The 22,023-nt window shown below is 35.0% G+C and overlaps 1 protein-coding gene across 2 annotated transcripts in view; it reads right to left on the bottom strand.

The window, feature by feature from the left end:
* The window catches only part of LOC136042612 (E3 ubiquitin-protein ligase TRIM33-like), a 75,732-nt gene extending 55,712 nt beyond the window's left edge, over nt 1-20,020 (bottom strand). The window contains exons 1-3 of one of the 2 annotated variants that reach the window (XM_065727586.1): nt 19,921-20,020; nt 9,811-9,952; nt 3,513-4,223 (exon numbers count right to left, since the gene is read on the bottom strand). In XM_065727586.1, coding sequence (XP_065583658.1) covers nt 3,513-4,223; nt 9,811-9,885 — 786 coding nt within the window. In that variant the 5' untranslated portion in view covers nt 9,886-9,952; nt 19,921-20,020. Of the gene's footprint in view, nt 1-3,512; nt 4,224-9,780; nt 9,953-19,920 lie in introns of both variants that reach the window. The other variant, XM_065727581.1, reaches the window with a different exon arrangement.
* Nucleotides 20,021-22,023: the final 2,003 nt, after the last annotated feature.

Raw genomic sequence — 22,023 nt, 5'->3', positions numbered from 1 at the left:
TTGTGAACATTTTGCATCTTAAACTTATTTCTTTAAATACAAGTAAAATATTGGCTATACTGAGCTCTTGAATTACGCAATCCATTTAGTTTCCAAAGAAGGAGAAATTACGTTCTAGGCCTTTAGGATGTTTGAAAGGTGGCAACATCACCCCTATTTGTGGTACTTTCTGTTCGTTAAAATTTGGCTTTGACTTCATTGCAATTTTTGTTTGTTTATACTTTCTTCTTTAATATCAGCTCATTTTAGGTTTGATAAATTTCTCCCTGTTCTGAGCTTTAAATTAAACCTTTACTTTTATTGGAAAAATTTATTTTTGTACCGATTGAAGACACCAAAGCACAAAAACTCAGCAAAAGAAACAGTCATACTGTAAAGCCTTCCTTCAATTGTCGAGTTGCCGATTCGATTTCAATTCAAGATAAACACCTTAAATTTTATAACTAAAAATAGCATCAAACAAGGGGTGAAAAGAGCAAAGTTTCTTTAAGAGATAAAATAGTTTTGATAGAGCAGAAAATTTGACTTTAAGGTTAAGGTTCAATAGGGTTTAATTAAAAAAAGGAAATAACTAAACTTAAAGTACACTGCTCTATGACAAAACCCACGTTGAGACCCATAAACATAAAAGATTCTTCCCTAACACGCAGTACGGCTCCCACTTCACTCTTCGACACAACAACACGCCTCCTCATTATATATGTATTTTTTTTAATCTTAACCATAGGGTTCCTCCCTCCCTCCCCGGACGTACAACCACCTCACCTAAATAAACTAAAAAATCTAAACTTTATCTAATTTAATTTATCTTTTTTTATCTTTCATTTATTGACTTTTAACTAAATATTTATTTAAGTTATTTTTGAAAGACCACACTTTAGCACATGCTACATCCGGGGAACAAGCTGGACATACTGTTGGAGTTTGTCTCACTTGAAGGTCAAATGCAGAGCGCGTGTTTCGATTATGCTGTTCAGATATCAACCGAAACAGATTGTGGAAGGGAGATGGAAGTAAGCCGGATAAAAATGTAAAAACAAAATCTGAGCACGACAGACGGTAAAGGGAACCAAGGGACAGACAGTCGTCTACATTTCCAACAATTTTCAATGCATTCTTGTGGGTTGAGTCAAGTCTCTTCAGGTGTGATTTGAAGGTTGACTGCCAAATTATGCACAATACTCCAGGTGATGTTTCAGAAGTCCGTTATAAAGCAGACGAAGGGTTTTTTGAGGAAATATGTGCTTCAATTTCCTGATGATGCCAAGATTGTGAGAGTTTCAGCTCCACAGCCTGGATGTGGTTTAGAAAGGAGAGCTTTTCGTCCAGGAGTACATCTAGATACCTCGCAAAACCCGTTTCAGGCCGCCTCATCATTCCTCTAGAAGTCGTAATTCCAATTATTTCTGGATGAATAGTTCCAATCCTTGAAAAGAATAGCACACACGATTTGTCGACATTTATTACGAATCGATTTGCATCCATCCAGACGTAAGTTTCTTCTAAGACAATCTCTAGTTTTCTTTCGAGTGACGTCATGCCAGAGTCACAGGAAGCCATTGTAGTATCGTCGGCGAATGCCAGCAGCTCACTAGAGTCGTTGTCATTGTTTAAAGTGTCTTCATCGCAGCAGAGTTAGCAACACCATGAGGTCCTGAAATTTGGGTTCAGAACGCGACTTAGGTCATTCACATGAATCAGAAATAACAGTGGACCTAGGATCGATTCCTGTGGCACACCGAAATATACCACGATATCGTTCAACGGATCTTCTCCTATGTACATGCGCCGATTGCTAAGGTAGGACTGGAACCATTTCAGTGCCTCTCCTCTAACGCCGATTTGTTCTAGTTTACCTAGTAGAATTCCATGATCCGTACTGTCGAATGCTTTTTTGATATCAAGTAAAATAGCAGCTGGCATAAGTCCCAGGTCAAGAGCTTTGTTGATAAATAAGCTCAGTGACGTCAGCGCATCTTCAGTTGAATGTCCTGGTCTGAATCCAAATTGTCGTTGGTTGTCGCTTTGAGGAAAGAGTAAAGTTGATTCTTCATTGGTTTTTCAAAGACTTTGGAAAATACCGAGAGAATTGAGATGGGTCAAAAGTTAGATGGGTCATCTTGAGGGCCACCTTTATGGAGAGGTACCATTCGTGCTTTCTTGAGGAGTGATGGAAATACCCTCTTCCGCAATGAGAGGTTTATCAAATGTGTTAACGGTTGTAATACAGACAGCAACACTTTCATGTGAACGCGGTCGAATCCGGACGCAGATGTACCTCTCAAGTTTTCGACAATCATTTAGATGTCAAGGGAAGTTACGGAAATGACTGCCATTGACTTAACACACACTGGACCTAGAAAATCCTTGTAGGATTTTGCTTGGGGTGTTACTGTGTTCGCCGTTTTCTCTCCAATGCTGGCGAAGAAAGTGCAAAGTGCTTTCGCAACTTCGGTTTGCTCAGTAAAAGTTTTCCCATCAACAGTAATTTTGGAGGGTAGTTCAGGTTTTTGGTTATTGGGTCGTAACAATGAATTAATTGTCTTCCATACTTTCCTTCCATCCTTACCACTTTCAGCTAGTTTTGTATTAAAATATTCTCTTTTGGCCTTTCTGAGAATTGATTGGAGGCATTTCTTATAAGATTCATAGATTTCTAGGCTAGCTATACTTGGTCGGTTATGGTATTCAGCCCAAAGCTTGTTCTTCTTATTAATACATCTGAGTAAACTCTCGGTAACCCACGGATAAATTGGTGTATTTTTTCTCCCATTTTTAGCTGCTTTTTCTTTAAAACAACTTTAAACCGTGTTTTAAAATTCAGTGGAACTTTTTTTCTGCATTTAAGAATACTCATATTGGAAATAACCTTCAACAGACACAAAAAAAAAACAAAGAAATTTTATTATATTATTATTACTCTTCAACAAATTTGGAAATGAGACTTTTACTGCCATTGACATGGTTTACCAGTATGACGTTTTTTTCTTGGGGACTAAGAGAAACATGCTAAAAGATAATGAAAACCTGTGAATTATTTTTATAAACATCTACACACCTATGCACAGAGAACATTTTTTCGACGTTGAAAATAGCGACGAGGACCACACTAACTATCCATCACGAACACCAAAAACAAGAAGAACAATAGGGAATTTATCAATTTATCAAGACAGTGGGAAACAAATTAGAATCAATATTTCTACCCTATGTCCAAGGGCCGTCCTCAGCAATACAAAAATATATAAGAAGAAAAAACTTACAACAGGATAAAATCAATAAAACTAAAATGAAAAATTTTTCAAAACAGTCCTGGCATCCTTACCTCAACAAAGTTCAACCAGGACTGATAAATAAGTTGTAGATGAAACAAGAAAATTCATTGCTGAGGACAGCCCTTGGACATAGGGCCGAAATATTCAATCTAATTTGTTTCCCAATGTCTTGAGAAATTCCCTATTGCTTTTCTTGTCTTTGGTGTTTGTCGACGTTGAAACAAAGAAAAAACTTACGGGCAAACAGCTATGACAAAGCCAATGGTCACAATTGCTACAATGAAATGCAGCCACAACCTTTTTTTCAGTGCACGACATACAAATCTTATCCTTGCCATTGGTTCGACGAGCCCTCTCTGCAAGTATCCTATTTTCAATTAAATTTGAACGGCTAGAAGATACGTTACATTCTTTGCACAAAATTCGGTTCATATTCTCGGATTGATTTTCAAAACAAGCACAGCATATCGAATGAAGACATCTTAATATCATTGGCATTTTTTCGCTCTGTGTCATATCACAGTCACAAAAAACACATTTTGAAAAATAGTCAGGTAAATCTGATTTTTCGTTCAAATGTTCAATTGCCACAATCTCACCGTCAAGACTATTATTTGATTCGACACTAGCGTTACTTAGTTCTTCTTCTTCTTCACTGTTAGACTGAACGGCAACAGGGCTTTGCATACGGCTCTGATCTTCTTCATTGTCAGATGGCAGGGCGACAGGACTTTGTATAGGGCTCTGATCTTCAATTTCACTTGGGGAGTCACCAGTGCTGTCTAAATCACTTGGTTCAGGTGTGTCCTTACGACCCACAAAAGGCTGAGTATCATCTGATTTAGTTGATTCAGCACAATTTTCTTCTTCACCAACTTCTTCATTTACTTCTTCATGAATTTTTTCGTTTTCTTTTTCATTACTACAATCTGTTTCCACATTCTCGGCCTAAAATATTTCAGATATGCAAATAATATGGTCAAATGCTAGTTAAAATAAACGACTTAGACAATGGTCAATATGGCAGACCAGTTTAAATTAGTACTAGTAAAAGTGCTTCCCAAGGAAAGAGCTTGGGGTTACTGTAGTTCACTTTTAAGGAAACATTGTTTAAGACCCAAGAATATCACGCAGACAAAAGTCCAAGACTTCTACTCATAGAGTCGCTTTAACAATCGATTCACATCAAAGCTCTTTGCATTAATTAATTTTGCATTCTTAATTAATTTTGCATTCTTAATGCATTAAAAAATACACTAGTGCTATTCCTCTGACAAACTAATCACAGCGTTAAGCCACGTGATTCTTTTTAGCTAAACTTCAACTATGGCAATCAGTTGTAAAGCAACGGCAACTTTCAAACAGTTCGTGGTAACGAACTGTAGTAAGGAGCGACCCGGCTCAATAGTAACCAAAACTCAAAAAAATTGAATTTTAATATCAATAGCTACATCAAAAGGATCGCATTTTAATGCTGATTTTAAATATATAAGTTTCATCAAGTTTAGTCTTACCCATCAAAAGTTAAGAGCCTGAGAAAATTTGCCTTATTTAGGAAAATAGGGGGAAACACCCCCTAAAAGTCGTAGGATCTTAACGAAAATGACACCATCAGATTCAGCGTATCAGAGAACCCAACTGTAGAAGTTTCAAGCTCCTATCTACAAAAATGTGGAATTTTGTATTTTTTGCCAGAAGACAAATCACGGGTGCGTGTTTATTTGTTTGTTTGTTTGTTTTTTTTTCCCAGGGGTCATCGTATCGACCAAGTGGTCCTAGAATGTCGCAAGAGGGCTCATTCTAATGGAAATGAAAAGTTCTAGTGCCCTTTTTAAGTGACCAAAAAATTGGAGGGCATCTAGGCCCCCTCCCACGCTCATTTTTTTCCCAAAGTCAACAGATCAAAATTTTGAGATAGCCATTTTGCTCAACATAGTCGAAAACCATAATAACTATGTCTTTGGGGATGACTTACTCCCCCACAATCCCTGGGGGAGGGGCTGCAAGTTACAAATTTTGACCAGTGTTTACATATAGTAATGGTTTTTGGGAAGTGTACAGACGTTTTCAGGGGGATTTTATTTTGTTTGGGGGTGGGGCTGAGGAGAGGGGGCTATGTTGGAGGATCTTTCCTTGGAGGAATCTGTCATGGGGGAAGAAAAATTCAATGAAAAGGGCGCAGGATTCTCTAGCATTACTATAAGAAAACAATGAAAAATAAACATGAAAACGTTTTTTCAAATGAAAGGAAGAAGTAGCATTGAAACTTAAAACGAACAGAGATTATTACGCATATGAGGGGTTCTAAAAATACTTTAGCATAAAGAGCGAGGTATTTAGGAGGAGATAAATACCTTGCTCTTTATGCTAAAGTATTTTCAGTAATTTCAACTATTTATTCTACGGCCTTTCTGATTCAGGGGTTATTCTTAAAGAATTGGGACAAAACTTACGATTTAGTGTAAAGAGCGAGGTATTAACGAGGGTACAAACCCCCTCGTATACATAATAAAAATATAAGGCTATGAAAGTTTGTTACGTAAGTTAATTCTTAAGTTACGCATATTTTTTACTAATAAAAACGTTCGTTAAAATTAAAAGTTCTAGTTGCCTTTTTAAGTAACCGAAAAATTACAGGGCAACTAGGCCTCCTTCCTCACCCCTTATTTCTCAAAATCGTCTGATCAAAACTAAGAGAAAGCCATTTAGACAAAAAAAGAATTAATATGCAAATTTCATTTTAATAATTTATGTGCGGAGAGCCAAAACCAAACATGCATTAATTCAAAAACGTTCAGAAATTAAATAAAAAAAAACTAATTTTTTTAGCTGAAAGTAAGGAGCGACATTAAAACTTAAAACGAACAGAAATTACTCCGTATATGAAATGGGTTGTCCCCTCTGCAATCCCTCGCTCTTTACGCTAAAGTTTGACTTTTTGCTACAATTCTACTTTTTAAAACAATTAAAAGCTTTAGCGTAAAGAGCGAGGGATTGCGGAGGGGACAACCCATTTCATATACGGAGTAATTTCTGTTCGTTTTAAGTTTTAATGTCGCTCCTTACTTTCAGCTAAAAAAAATTAGTTTTTTTTTATTTAATCAACAGAAAGAATGATATTATTTCAGTAAAACTGAAAAGAAATGGCCTGCTTATTGTCTAATAAAAAAAAATTATGTCTATTTTAGCTAAAATAAATACTGGCAAACTTCAAAAATAAAATTTGTAATTATTTGCAAACAGAAAAAATATTCATAAGAAGATTAACAACTATAAGTCTACCATTTTTTACAACTCTGTTTTATAAGATTGTATGATTATTCACAATGCATACTGATATAATATAATAGAAATTGTTTTTTGCTTCTTTCAAACACACCATACCAACAATAAAATAAATTTTTATCTAAACAAAAAAAGTAAGCTATTTCAAGCTATTTTTAGTTTTCTCATTATAAGATTTATTGCTTGTTAAAAAAACGCTGCTAGAAAAAAAGAAATTGATTCTTACTGAAATAAGAGGGAGGGGCTTCAATGTTAAAATTTTTATGCGGATTAGTAGATTCCGATCAATTTATAATAGAAAGCAGATCAAAGCAGGATATAACTGTTAATATATTAAAGCGAAGAAAATTTGATTATTTCATAAAAATACATTAAAAACAATTTAAAACGCTTCTATACAAATATAAATGGTTTCACCAAACATTTTTATCCAGATTCATCTGAAGATCAACAAATGCTTCAAATCCCATCATAATCAGAGGTAGAAACAAATTTGGCGCTTGGGATTGGCTGACTAGGAACTTGAAATTTCTTCAAAATACTTTGCCTTCTTAGACACGACTTACTCCCCTTGTAAATAGGTTTCATCGGAATCTTTCGTATAACAACGTCAAAAGGCTCGCGCAAGGGCATATTTCTGATCAGGCAAGAATTTAGAATTTCCGGTAGAAGACACTCGTTAAAAAACCATTCAAGTTCGGGGAATATTCTAGACCAAAATTATCTTGATTTAGAAACAACAACTTCCCAATTAATTTCGTTATTATATACAATTAAATAGCATTCATTACAGTTAGCTATTTCAGGCAGTCCCTGAAACTGGGAATAATATTTATTGCTCTTTTTAAAACAAAGGCTAGAAGCAGAAGAAAAATCCTCAATATGGGTGTACCATTGGGTAAAAGACCCTTAAGAGAGGTTCCGAGATACTGATGCACTGGGTGGATAATAAGACCCAAACTGTTTCCTATTACAATTGGAACACCATGCATTTTTTGGTAAGCTTCAAAGGCAACAGGCTCTACTTACGCCCCTTTACCGTAACTTTTGACTTGAAACAGCCTTTACCATTCCAAATATCTCTGACAATGGGTGCCGTTTGGTTGCTGTCTTTTCGGTTGGCTATTATATGAAATAGGGTACTGGTTATTCTAAAGGTTCTTTCGTAGATCCAGTTGTCACTTGTCGTTCACGCTACGGTTTCTTTGTAAACTTAAACTTGTTACTGTCTAGCCTCATCCAAGTTTAATTTTTCTCCCGCATAAGCCCTCTTTGCCACATCCATCTCCTCAAAATTAATATTTGGCTTATTATAATTTGGGCCGTTATCTAAATCTTCTTTGAGAAAGGCAATATTTCTCTCTTTTTTATTTGCCTTATGTCTCCCTCCCATCTGATGATCAGAAGATTTATGTACCTTAGAGCGGATGGGATTCCTCCACGTTCTGATTCCACAGGCTTTTGTCATCTTGCAAAGGCTTAATCCGAAAATATTTTTTCTAGTTCTTGCATGTCATTATGGGCCCACAAATTATGATAGGCTAGCAGCGCTTATTCTGGCATGGTGGGATCAACGTTTTGATGTGGAAATTTGCTTTCCATCAAGGTACTTCACTGCAACAGGCTGTGGTTTTTTTTGTGACATGATTCACACATACCTGCTTTTGGATGTGCACCCCATAGGGATCACATTGTCCCAGTTAAAAATAAGAGCTAAGAGCTCATATGACACTTGTGATGAGGTCGGAAGAGCCAAGAGCCAAGAGCTCATATGACATGAGCTCTAGTAAAATTCTAAGAACCAATAGATTGATTTAAAAGGAAAATCAGAGGCTTAATACTGGTCGGGATTTAAAATAAGAGCTCTGAGACGCGAGATCCTTTTAAATATCAAAATTCATTAAGATCCGATCACCCATTCATAAGTTAAAAATACCTCATTTTTTCTTATTTTTCCTCTCCCTTCAGCATCCTAGAAGGTCGAACCGGGGAAAACGACTTTATAAAGTCAATCTGTTGAGGTCCCTGAGATGCCTACCAATTCTCCTCGTCCTAGCATGTCCAGAAGCACCGAACTCGCTAAAGCACTGGACCCCTCTAGCTCCCCAAAGAGAGCGGATCCAGTCCGGTTACGCCAATCACGTATCTACGACACTTGCTACCCATCACGTTTCATCCCAATCTTTCTACTCTAAGCGTTTTCCAAGATGTCCGGTTTCCCCCTCCAACTTCCCCCAATGTCACCAGATCTGGTCGGGATTTAAAATAAGAGCTCTGAGACATGAGTTCCTATATCTATCTCTGTTTCAGCCTAGTTATTAGACAAAGCTCTACGTACATACACAGTGAGAAAATTGTAAAAATCAAATCTCACAGGAACTAAAACTCACAATATGGAAACTCGAAATTGGTATTTTTGAAAAATTATAAATTACAAATCAAAAGAAATAAAAAAGTACTAAATAAGAAAATAAATACTGGGAGAGAGGTAAAAGTAAAAGAAGCAACACTTATTGGAATAAATAAACTGAATAAAGATGATCCATAATTCTCTAACAGTTTTTACCGGTACACAGAAGGAAGCATTGAGATTGAACTCAGTTTTGCTTTCCTTCTCTTTTTTTATAAGTTCTAAATAAGTATTTATAAGTTCTGGATTGAATACAAACTAAGTATTTGTTTGGGGGGATTCATCAGGTTGAGTCTCACTCACTGCGTTAGTATTGTCACCTACTTTGCCTCCCCATTCAAACATCTACCCGACTAATTTTCGACTTGGATTTAACTACAAACGGCTGGAAACACCCCAGAGGTAGACCACGAAGAAGATGGGTGGACGTCATACACGGTCGACTCACTACCAGAAACCTTGACCTCAATGAAGCTCCAACCCTCGCTCCAGACAAAGTAATCTGGAAACGAGTAAGGGCACTGACGTCTGGTTCCCTCTACGCTAACGACATTGCCGAACAAGAGCTTTAAGTCAAAAGTAAGTAAGTCTAGAGGCATTTTTGCTCGGGGAGCAAAAACTTATTCAAAACCGAACAAATTTCTTTTAAAAGTTTTTGTTACCATTTTTTAGTTGGAAAAACTTCCAGGGGGAGGGATCTTGCAACCCCTCCCCCTGGATACAACCCTGGCCACATTTTAAAATGGCGGGGAAAATCTTTTTACATAAATATAGTAACAACACGAACTGAAGAAAAAAAAGAATGCTTACATTTTTAGGCGGTTCAGGTGTTGAACTTACTTTGGTTATACGACTATCTGCTGAGGGATCTGAAGTTTTCGAATAAATGATTTCAATTTCCTCGTCACTTTCCATGTTGGCTAAATTGGCTTACTACTACTTTTATGAATGGCAAAAAATCCAGTATTATACTTAAGCTTGTCTGTAAAGAAACGAAAAAACAAATGAAAACAGAATCTATTGCAATAGTTTTGTAATCTCAAATTCGATCACGGATGAGGTATAAAATCTTCATATTAACCAAGATTAATGAAAAGATCTAATGAAACGCAGTCTGATAATTAAATATATATTGGTGTTTGTTAGGGTGTGGGGAGTTTGTTATGCCCCTTTTTATCAGATGAATTTTCCCTTTTCTTTTTGACATAGATTTATGTACAATGTAATTTTAATTACAAGTTTAAAACTCAGAGAGGCTAGCCTATTTTCAATGTATTAATTTTGAAAGAGTGAAGAAATTGGTTTGAAGTTTTATTTTTATCTAGATAAATATAATTTAAGCATAAAGCAAGTTCAATTTGGAATCTTAATACATTCTTTCAGGCCATCACATAATGGAGGCAACCTTGCCTTACATAGGCATATGTTGTTTGTTGACGTTCAGCGTTGATAATAGATAAGACTTTTGGAGTGGATATTGGAAATATAAGTATTATATCTTCTTTAACCGTATTAGATTATTTTCCCTGAACCCTGGTAGGGTTAAAAAGAGAGTATTGAGAATTATTGTCATTGTAGTATCCACCAGAGGACCCACTACCCCCCTCCACCAGATATATGTTTATTAGTGGTGACACAGGTCATGGCACCTCGGCTCAAATTATGTGGCACTTACTCCCCCCTCCCACAGGTAGTAAAATTGTCATAACCACACTGGCTATAATATCAGTGCAGGAAGAACTCATAGAATTCATGTAATTGTTCAGAAGCAATACCATACTATAGGAGAGGCCAGTAGTGGCACTGGTAATACTGTGCCATGTACACTGCCGGATTGAATAATCTTCCTTCCTTACTTCCTTACCGACCCAAACGGTACTTCCTTACCGACCCAAACGGTAAAACAGGCCATAGAAACCAAAAGTTTTAAAATTTGTTTCTCAAAACAAGTAGCTATGAGAAAAAATCAACATTTGTAACTGAATCAGGAATAGTAGGTACTATTTTCAAAAGTCTTTAGTAAAATCTTATTTTGAAAACAAATTTGCAGGAATTTTAAAAGATCCTGAAATTCCTCAAAATGACATAACAGCAAAACTGATGTCATTTCTGGAGAGTTTCTGGCTCATCTTAAATTTTTTTTGAAATTTGTTTTGAGAACAAGATTTTATTTTTAAGGCTAATTAAAATTATAATTATCATTGCTGAATCAGCTACATATCACAATTGTTTCTGCCTAGCCAGTTTTTTAAGACTTATTTTTAAGCTTATGATTGCTATGGGCTGTTTTGAGCCTTTGTTGTCCTTTAAGGGCTCAAAATATAATTTTCGCCAGAAACAATTATCAAATTATGAAAGGGAATAAAAAAAGCATCAAATTGCAACTTGGAGCAATTGAAGGATTTTCCATCCTGTAGCAAGTGATGTTACATATTCATTTGGGGAAAGAGGACATGAGGGGGGCTAATTACCCTTAGATCACTTTTGACTTTTAGAAAGGGAACTAAGACTTTCAACTTCAAATCAAACAAGCCCACTCAAAATTTATACACCCACCCCTTCAATAAAAGCCTTATACGCTCCTAGGTTACAACTTGCAACCCATGACCCAGGCCCTACAGGGTTGGGCCAATCCTGGAGACATTGTTATTCGATCTTTGGACAAATTTGAATAAATGGCTATCTTTACAATTTTGATTGGATGCATTTGGGGAAGGGATGGGAGTCAATGCCCTCTGATCACTCCTGACTCATAAAAAGAGAACTACAACTGTCAGTTTCTAATAAAAAGAGCTTTCTTCAAGTCTATACAGCCAATTATTCCATCTGAACCTTATATGCTCCCAGGGTATAGCTTATAACCCTTGCCTCTAGGCTTTAGAGGGTGGTATCAACCTGGAGGCATTGTTATATGATATGTGGACTATTTCAAGCAAAATGGCTATCTAAAAATTTTGACTGGATTTGACTCTTTTAAAAAGAGTCAAGATTCAAATCACATTTTAAAAAGCTTGTTTTGTAAAGTTATTACAGAGTAGACCTGTCATTTTAGCTATGGCCTTGAATTTTTAAGCCTTACAAGTAGGAAAGAAGTAAAGATTGGCAGGGAGCTTAAACATTTTTGGAAAAATTTGTAGCCGACAACACAATTTAGCTAAGATGAAAGTGAATAAATTACTTGATTCCTTTCTTCATCCAATTTCACAATTGCTTCTGAGGGAAGTTACATTTTAAGCCCCTAACAGAACCCAAATGATAAATCAGTCCATAGCACCCAAAAGTTGCAAAAAACTGTTTTTAAAACAACTGACTATTGAGAAAAAATCACCATTTGTAGCTGAATCAGGAAAAACAATTACTACTTTCAATAACCTAAAGGTTAATCTCCCTAAATCCATTGCAATATTAATTTTCCTATGCTAAGAAAAAAGATCTTGCTTTCTGACCTGACATGTCAGTAAAATAAATTTTTGCACAAGAGATCTTTGATGAAGAATCTAAAATTTGGCCATTTCGTTTTTTCTGCTTTAATTCCCAGGAAATAGAAAAAAAATCTAAAAGTGAAACTTGGTAGCTTTTTATGAAAAAGGTCTGGAGCATAAAAAACGAAAAATTTGAAAAAATCATCAGTACCACAAATTAAAAAAAAAACTTTTAAAATTAGTCGGCTGGATTGAAAATTCTCATTTTGTCAAATTTTTTACACTTTTCAAAATTTAGACTCTTGTTGGGCATGTATAACAGTGACAAAGTCGAAATTAATTTTAAACTGTAGCTTTTTTTTTATTTAGTATATTCCTAGCTTTTCAGCTTTCTATTCCGAGTTGTCAATTTTAAATCTAATTATGAAACAAATTACATTTTTACTTTATTTCTACTGTTCTGCATAACTCTACTTTATACCCCTGGCTGGAAACATACACAAGGCTAAGACGGGTCAGACACATTTTTAATTTGAGTTTGATTGCTGAGAGAATCCCACAAAAGTGACTAGGAGAGAAAAGATCAACAAATGACGGATTTTATCTAATAGAAATACAGTAAGTACATATATTATAAGCAATTTGATTATTCAGATTAAGAATTTCGTCTTGTATTTGATAAGTAGCAGTTTTAGACCTCATGATCAGGGGAGAGGTACACCCCAGTAGTGTAAAAATAAAGCAGATAAGTACTGCCCCCCCCCCCCCCTATCAAGGCCTAAAACCGACAATGTATTTGATCAAAACAATGAAGGCAACCATGGTCTAAATAATAATAATAAAAAAAAGAAAAAAGAACTTGCCAACTCAATTATACATTTGGAGCTGTTCTGGGGATATTGTTCAGGAAAATTTTCAGCTGGGTTGTAACTGTTTGGAATTTTTATGGCACTTGGTATTAACCATAGATTGGTATTATACATAGATTGGGATGAAACCTGATGGGAAGAATAAGCACAAGTTATAGACATGATAATTAAGATCCAGTCACCCATTCTTAAGTTAAAAATACCTCAATTTTTTTGATTTTTTCAAATTAACAACCCGCAGCTCCCTCAAAGAGAATGGATCCGTACCTATTATGTCAATCTCGTGTCTATAACTTGTGCTTATTCTTCCCAAATTATTCACCCCAACACCTAGTTGGTGGGGCACTTCGCGCCCCCCCAAGCCCCCCCGCGCGCGTAAGTCGTTACGCGCCATATTAGTTACGCGCCATTGTAGTTGTGTCCCTGTGTCCCACCTGTGAATATAGATAGATTTATATATGTGTTTCAAACTACGTAAAAATTGCGAATATACAACATTTTTGGCTTTGCCACTACTGGGAGCTTTCCGTTTCCAATTGCCAGCAATTGATCTGAAAATGTTTGACCAGAGTCATCGTTTTGCAATCGGACACACATATTTGTAGTTAATTTCAATATTTTTACGTGTGCCCATAAATTAGAATTTTTCAGGCAAGCATTCATTTCGTCTGCAGGAGTTAAACTACGTAAAAATTGCGAATATACAACATTTTTGGCTTTCCCATTGTCTGTGCATATACAAAGCCGTATGCACTAACAATGACGTCATATGCAAACGTTCTTTTTACAAACAAACAAACATACACACAACTCGTTTTTATATAGATAGATAGATAGATAGATAGATGCAATACAAATTAACTGCGTAAAACTTGCGAATATACAACATTCTTCGCTGTCCAATTCATCGCTGCATATAAATAGATTGTCAGGTTTACCGACCCTCGAACATGCAACATACAATTGTCCATGGGAAAAACAATCAGTATTAAGATCTATACCACATTTTTCTTATGATTGACCTTGAGCTTTGTTAATGGTGATTGCAAACGCTAATCGAATTGGGAATTGCAATCTTTTAAATTGAAAAGGCAGATCCATTGGAATCATGGGAATGCAAGGAATAAGAACAGCCTTGCCCTCAAAAGGCCCTGTCAAGATTGTGGCCTCTATTAGGTTTTCCATTGTTTTTTTTTACGGCAAGTCGCGTGCCATTGCAAAGCTTTGGTGGGTTGATATTTCTTAAAAGTATTATTGGTACGCCTATTTTTAGTTGTAGCAGGTGTGGTGGAAACCCTGAAAGATCTATTGAATTTAAAAATTCAGATGGATAATTAACCACTTCATTTGGTTCCAAAACTGTGTCGACTGACTTGCAAAGGACTGCCTGGTCTCGTTTTTATATATATAGATTGTTGGTACAACTTTCCAGCACAGATTCTCCAGGATGTGAGAGATGGGGTAGAGAATGTGTGCAAGAAAGCAGATTTGTTCCTTAACAATGTAACAACAAACCTTGCCAAAAAATACATGTCAGTAGCTGCCAAGTTTTGCAGAGGCAAGTAAATTAGCAGGCCAAAGGAATGGTTGTATCATCCCTGAATTGATGGTGCAAGCTTGTCCACAGTGGCATGCCAATATACAGAAAAACAAATTCAATCACAGTCCAACAAATATAATGAAGAAATTCTGTAGTAAAACTGCAAACCACCAAGCAAAATCATCCAATAAAAACTGGATATATGAAAGAAGCAATAGAATAACAAGCATGTACTTTCACAGAGCAGCTAGAAACAAACAACCTATTAAAACTGCACCAATTGTGAAAGATATTAGAAATGGAGCTTGTGGTTACTGCTCAACTGCCATACTGAAAAATAGTCAGTTAGAATCAGTTGCTTTAAAAGCATACAAAGATAAAATCAGTGAACAAATTACAAAAAGCAAGGAATATTATAGAATAGAATATATTTATTCACTACAATAGCTGGAGCTAGCATTAGCATGTCATGACAAAAATAAATTGTACCTTCAAAAACACTCACAGGAAAATTCAATCAAACATTATATTAATCAAACATTAAATATTAGTCATGTCAATACTGTTAAAATGATGGGTTCAATATTGGACAAATGATTTAGGATATCTCTCAGTACTATAGGCTGAGCAAGTCAGTAACTGTGGACAATTCTTTTATATTTGTTGGAGTCTAGTAACCAGTCCTTCAGTTGGGGAGGGGGCTCTCAAGGTTGGGTAGTAGATGAAAATGAGTTGGGGAATTCAAACAATTTAGTCCAAATCTATATGTTAAGCCATGTCTACGACTATCAAGTGAGTCCAAATTGAGTTGTTTCAGTGCATCCTCATATGTTGAGTAGTTTTCTCCAAGTATAATTTTTACAGTTCTTTTTTTTATTGTCTCAAGTCTATCTGTTTGATCTTTTGTCAATCCTGGATACCAAGCAGGCAATGCATACTCAAGAGAAGGTCTAACATAGCTGCAGTATATAGACTTTAAAACCTCAGTTGGCATAACAAATCTTTTTAGGTTGGAAAATGAATATAAAAGCAAGGTGCGTGCCTTTTTAGTCAGATAGTCAACGTGCAAATTCTATCTTAAATCATCAGCCAAAAGTATCCCAAGTATTTTTACAGTTTTCTTTGTTGGCAGTATGGAATTATGAGAAGAGTGGTTGTTACCCTTTAGGAAGGAAAATATATAAGAGCTCTTAGTTTCACTGACCATCAGTTTTGCCTTTCCTAAATCAGATTTCAGATCATGATAGATTTCAATCAAGTAAGACAGTTCAGTAGTCGGAGGGCTTAGTCACAGTGATAAAACAATAATATAAACAATATTGGTCTTTTGGTTCACTCAATAGAGCAATTTCTATTGGAACAGCTAGAAAAGAGGAGCTATAATAAAAAGGGTAAGGCAGATTTTGAACCCAAATAATATAAACCACAAAAAACAGAGGACAGAAGATTAGCAGCTGAATAATTTTTGCTAATCATTTGGTCTGACTCTGAACCTGAGCCATAGTTGTTTTTTTTGTATTCCTATATTTGCTTTTATGACAATTTAATGAGTGATGAACACATAAATCATTTACCAGTTTATTTAATATGGCTTTAAGTTAAATTCAATGAAAAGAAAAAACAAGTTTTGATAAAAATTCAATGTTTATCAGATTAATTAATTTGTAGTTGATTTATTATGATAAATACATACCCAAACAATGCTCTGGCATTTGATGGGTTAAAAAGGCAGGCAGTCAATGTCTTATTTGTGACAAGAACTGACTTTCATTTTAATGCTTGGACCTGATGGATTAAATCTATTCATCCAAAGTAGTATCTATTATATTTATTTTTTGATGTAATTATTCATTTAATTGATATTTGTTTTATATTACATTTATTCAATCATAGCAATTTCTGTTCATATTAAGTTTGACTTTTTATATAGCTTTATTTTGGGTCATTTCAGGTTATATTATGGCTCTTTACTTTTAATTGAAAAACTTATTGGAATCTTTTTGTTTAATTTGCATTAATTAACAGAGCTTCAATGAAGGTTGATTATCAAAGTACTGGTAGAGTTTTATAATGCTGAATTGTCAGTTTCGTTTTACCAAAAATATTGGAATGCAACATAGATTTTCAAAATTATAAAATTTTGACATTTTGTCAAAATTTTTGATCATCTGTAGTTATGTGTAATACTTTTTAACTATTATTTTTTTGCATGGGGCAGATGGGGAGGAGGATTTTTAATTATATGGATTTAATATTATAATGTTCAGTCTAGCACTGAGGCTGTTTCAACCCTTGGCTAGTAGAAGCCCTTGAATATACATTTGATCTTTTTCCATTATTTATCAAAAGAATTGTTTCCTGTACTGATTTGTCAGAACTGTTAGTTGTTTTTTTTTTTTAATTGATGCATGATTATATGATTTATAAAAAAGAATTCTGCTTTGCTGTCTTTAGATAAAATGAAGAATTTGAATATCACAAAAAATTCAAACTTATTTGTTTCTTGACTTGTTGTTCTATTAAGGTTCCCATGTTCTCATTTATGTTCAGTTTTTTGTAGTTTTCAAGCTAATTAGCTAAGAAGAATATTCAACTTTATCTTGCTACAAATCAATACAGCCAAAATTTTGCTCCAGAATTTGTTATCTTTGTTAACTTTCTCTTGGACCAGTCTTATTGACTGAGCCATATCCCATAAATGAAAATGACTGAAGAAAAATAATGTTTGTCCCATTTTGGGGTTTGGCAAATCAATACACAACAACTGACTTTTTCAAAACATTTTGAAAGAGATATTTTGTCCATTGCTGACACTCAGTAAGTTGTAAGACAATTTGCCACAAAACAAACTTGAACTTACTTCTGACATCACAGATCATACCACATAAGTTTCAAGCCAAAAAGAGAAGAATTTAATGTTTTTAGAAATTTACATGAACTAAACTAATTGTTTTTATATACTGATCAAAAGAGACCTCCATTGGTCCTGTCTAAATGCCTTGTAAGTTTCAGGCAACTGGGAAAAGTATTTTGGCCAGTTTTAGGCACTTATTGCTGATACAACCAAGCTTCTAAATGTTATGTCTTTATTATTGACTACCTGGCCCTGTCCAAACACATTGTAAGTATCAAGACTATTTGAGACTGAACAAATTTTGGAGATTATGAAATGTTGCAGCCAAAAAGCAGTCTTATCAGTCTAACAGCAGTATTTTTTTTCTTTATATCTTTCTTTTTTTTTACTGAAATGAATCCTTTTTGTAAAGAGTATTCAATCCAGTTTGGTCATGTTTTTATTCCCAAGGCTCTTTACAAAGACTGTACAGATGCTATTGACTTCAGAACCTGGAAACAGAAATCTTGATTGACCTGAGGCCTGAAATCCTAAAGTTTTCCAGAAATTCCTGCATACTTTTTATCTAAACTATCATTTTTTTGCATTTATATTAGGGTCCTGCCCAAGAAATATTCATGTATACATCCCTCTTACTTTGGTTAACAGTTCTCTTCAATCAGTAGGCCTAAAAAAGACCATTCGCCAACCTGCTTTGACTATATCTACATATACAAGGGGGGGGGGCAAGAGAAAACAGAACTTCCATTTCAAATATAAATTAAATAAGAGGTTTCTGCACTATAGCTAACTTATAAGCTTGATAACTGAATGATGGCTATATATTCATTGGCAGTCTGTTTTTATTATATGGTTTTCAATGACTTTCCTATGATTTATTATTGCTTTGACCTGCTTTCTGGAAAAGACATATGATAGCAAAACAATAAGACCCTTAGATTCCAATTCAAAACTACTCCCATATGTAGTGGCCACTACTGCAATAATACTGTATCCTAGATCCCTTCACAAATGTGATCCAATATAGCCATAGCCTTTATAGAAAACTGTTGTTTCCTTTGTTGGTTGGCTTTTTGGCATTTTTCTTATCATCAGTGGCTTTATCTTGTCATCAAAAAACAATATCAGTAACTTTGAACACAGCTTAAGGCTATATCTTGGCTCACAGGAGGGGGTTGGGATAATATATTCATGTTGGTGATGATGGGTAATAGATTGGTGCTTTGCCTGTTCCTTTGTTGCTATAGTAATGAGTTCAAAAGAAACCATACAAATGGTGCTACAAAATACAGCCCCCCCCCCAATAAAAAAACATACTAATTTCAGGAGCTTGTTCAAGATTTGAGGGTCAATTAGAATTACAAACCTCATTGGCATGAGGTTTCAGTCAATATAGCATACTCATAATACAATCAACAAATAAATAACCCTATGTGGTCAATATACATGCAAGTAGTTACAAATTGACATGTTTAATATTTGCATGGGTCTGTACCTCAATGTTAAGAATATAAGTATATTAACCTTAATAGTAAAATATCATTTGTAATAACAAATTTGCAAATATTTTGAAAGGATCCTGAAATCCTCCAAAATTGATGTCACAGCAAAACTGTCATTTTGAAGAGTTTCTAGCTCATTTAAAGAAATTTCTGGGAAATTGTTTAAATAACAAGATTTTAATGCTAAGACTAATTGAAATAATAATTGATATTGCTGAATGAGCTACAAAGGTCAATTTTTGTCACTAACCAGCTTTTCAAATGCATTTAAGAGCTGGTTTTTTATTATGAGCTTTGAGCTCTTGTAGTCTTTTAAGGACTACAAATGTAATTTCCCCAGAATCAATTATCAAATAATGAAAGAGGATAAAAAGGCATTAGATGATAAATCCTATTTCTTAATAACTAAATTATACTGTCAATAGCAAATTCACCAATATTTTTAATGAATAGTTTTAGCTTTGAATTCATTCCCAAAACTTTCTTTAAACTCTACTACTTTGTGAGATAGCAGAAGTCCCTCATATTGCACTTTGTCTAGAATACTCCAGTAGGATCTTCAGTCCACCAACTGCCAGTACCCTTGAAAGGAAGATAAAAGGTAGACATTTCAAAAGGCCTTCCCAGTCATAATTCAGGCTCTGGAAGTTTCAGCCAACTTTACTGGGCTACTGAAAAAACATGACATGCCCATCAGGCACTGTTCAGAATTGTACCAGGGTAAATTTTTAAAAATATAGGGCAGTGTATGCAGGTTTCTTACTTATCGTTTCTCGGAAATCTTCGATGCTAAAGGATAAGATTTCAAAGTATTGCTCATTTAGAATTTTCAAATATTGCTGCTGATGTGTTACCAAATTTTTAATAGTAAATAGGTGCATACTCGGCACGTTTTCAGCAGAACTTATAGCCAAGATCGGCGTAATAAGTTGCCCAAAGATCGTGAACGATATTATAATAATATTATGCCCTATTGATAGGACTGTTGACCAAAAAATGACCAAAAAATACAATTGCAATATCAAGTACGGTACATATGTAGGTCAAAAGCAAAATAAGAGCCCTGTAAACGAAGAAAAATTACCACCCCTCCAAGCATACCATCGAAAAATTCACTAGTTCTTTACTGAAACAAAAAGTTGAATTGTCCTTTGCACACTCATTTTGTTGCAAGTATACCATGATCTTATTGAAAGACTGTGTTTTGTAAACTTAATAGAATTTCTAGTAGCTAACAGAATATCTAGCTCTGCATTGTTTTGTTTCAAACTTTTAGCATACCACTGGTGAATTTACCAGCTAAATATCCCTCATAGGCTCAGGGTCGATAAATGATAATAGGTACTGCCCACTAAGTGGCGATGTTTTTTCTAGAAGTCTGAGAATGATCTTTATTCCTACTGTATGGCTTTCAGTAAATTATATTCAAAACCTAGAGTAAAATAAAACCAGACTGAAACCACAATTACAGAAAAATTTATTGTTATTCAATGTTAAAATAAGTTTGAACTTAGGAAATATCAAATAATAATAATAATAATAATATTTATTTCTAACCCACTTACATCAAAAAGATAAATAGTGGAGTAAAAACTTGAAGAACAACGGAAAACAAATAACAAATAAAAAACAAATAACAAAAAAAAACGAGAGTCAACAATAGACATTAATCATACAAACGGATCAGACCGTGGTGAGGCGACAAACGCCGATACGCCGTTTCTGAGAGCTTTTTGTGTAGATCAGTCAGCTTCTCAGTAATGTTCGGAAGATGGAACTTTTTGATTATCTTTCGATTCTTATACCACGGAGGAAGATAGAGAAGAAATTTACAGAAACGGAAATAAGAGGATCGAATATCGCTAATGTCTTTTTTCTTAAATATAGGGTAAAGCCCAGAAAGGTAAAGAACAGAATGATCGGAAAAAGTAGAATAAAGCTTACCAAGGGCAATACGATTGTATTTCCCTCGATTGGCTACAATTTTAGAGTAACCAATCTGGATTTTCACTCTAGCATCCCAGACAGCACGCTCCCGAAGAGTTTTAAGATTTTTTGTAAGTGTAATACCCAACCACCGGATCGAATCTACATGAGGGATAGAAAAATTTTGAAAAATTAGAGGCCTAGGAGAAGAGGGAACATTGAAAGAAAGATACTCACATTTATCAACATTAAGCGAAAGACCGATTTTAGTAAAAGAAGAAGAAACTTTATGAACCATCTGCGATAGACTGAGTTTAGACCGGCTAATTAGAAGAATGTCATCAGCATAAGCAAAGTAAGAAATATCACTCAAACCAACAAAACACATAGAAGAAATATTCTCAAGAATACCAGAGATACAAAATTTGAAAATACTAGGAGATAACACTCCACCCTGCCGTACGCCCCAACGAACAAGAACATTAGAAGATGAAAGGGCACCATTAGTTTTTAATTCGAAGATAAGAATTACTATACGAAAACTTTAGAAGAAAAATAACTGAAAGGTTAATACCGTGACTATAAAGAGAGTAAAGAGCCTGACTATGTACAACACTATCAAAAGCCTTAGAAAGATCAAGAGCACAAATATGAAGACCATACCCTTTAGCCGAAGCATCTTTAAGAAGGAAAGCAAGAGCACGGTGAGCGTGCTGGCACCCGATGCCAGACCGAAAACCAAACTGATTCTCCCCGAAATTAGCATTCATACTTATGAAAGGAAGTAGGATGTGTTCAAGGATTTTACTAAAATTACAAGCAACCGTGATAGGCCTGTAAGAAGAACAATCCAAAGGAGTCTTACCTCGTTTAAGCACAGAAGTGACAGTTCCACACAAAAAGCTGTCAGGAACGAGGGAACAACAAAGGCACATTTGGA

The sequence above is a fragment of the Artemia franciscana genome, chromosome 2 (genome assembly GCF_032884065.1).
Source record: "Artemia franciscana chromosome 2, ASM3288406v1, whole genome shotgun sequence".
Taxonomy (NCBI): domain Eukaryota; kingdom Metazoa; phylum Arthropoda; class Branchiopoda; order Anostraca; family Artemiidae; genus Artemia; species Artemia franciscana.
The sequence above is the reverse complement of the archived record's forward strand: the minus strand, read 5'-3'. Positions and strand labels throughout refer to the sequence as shown.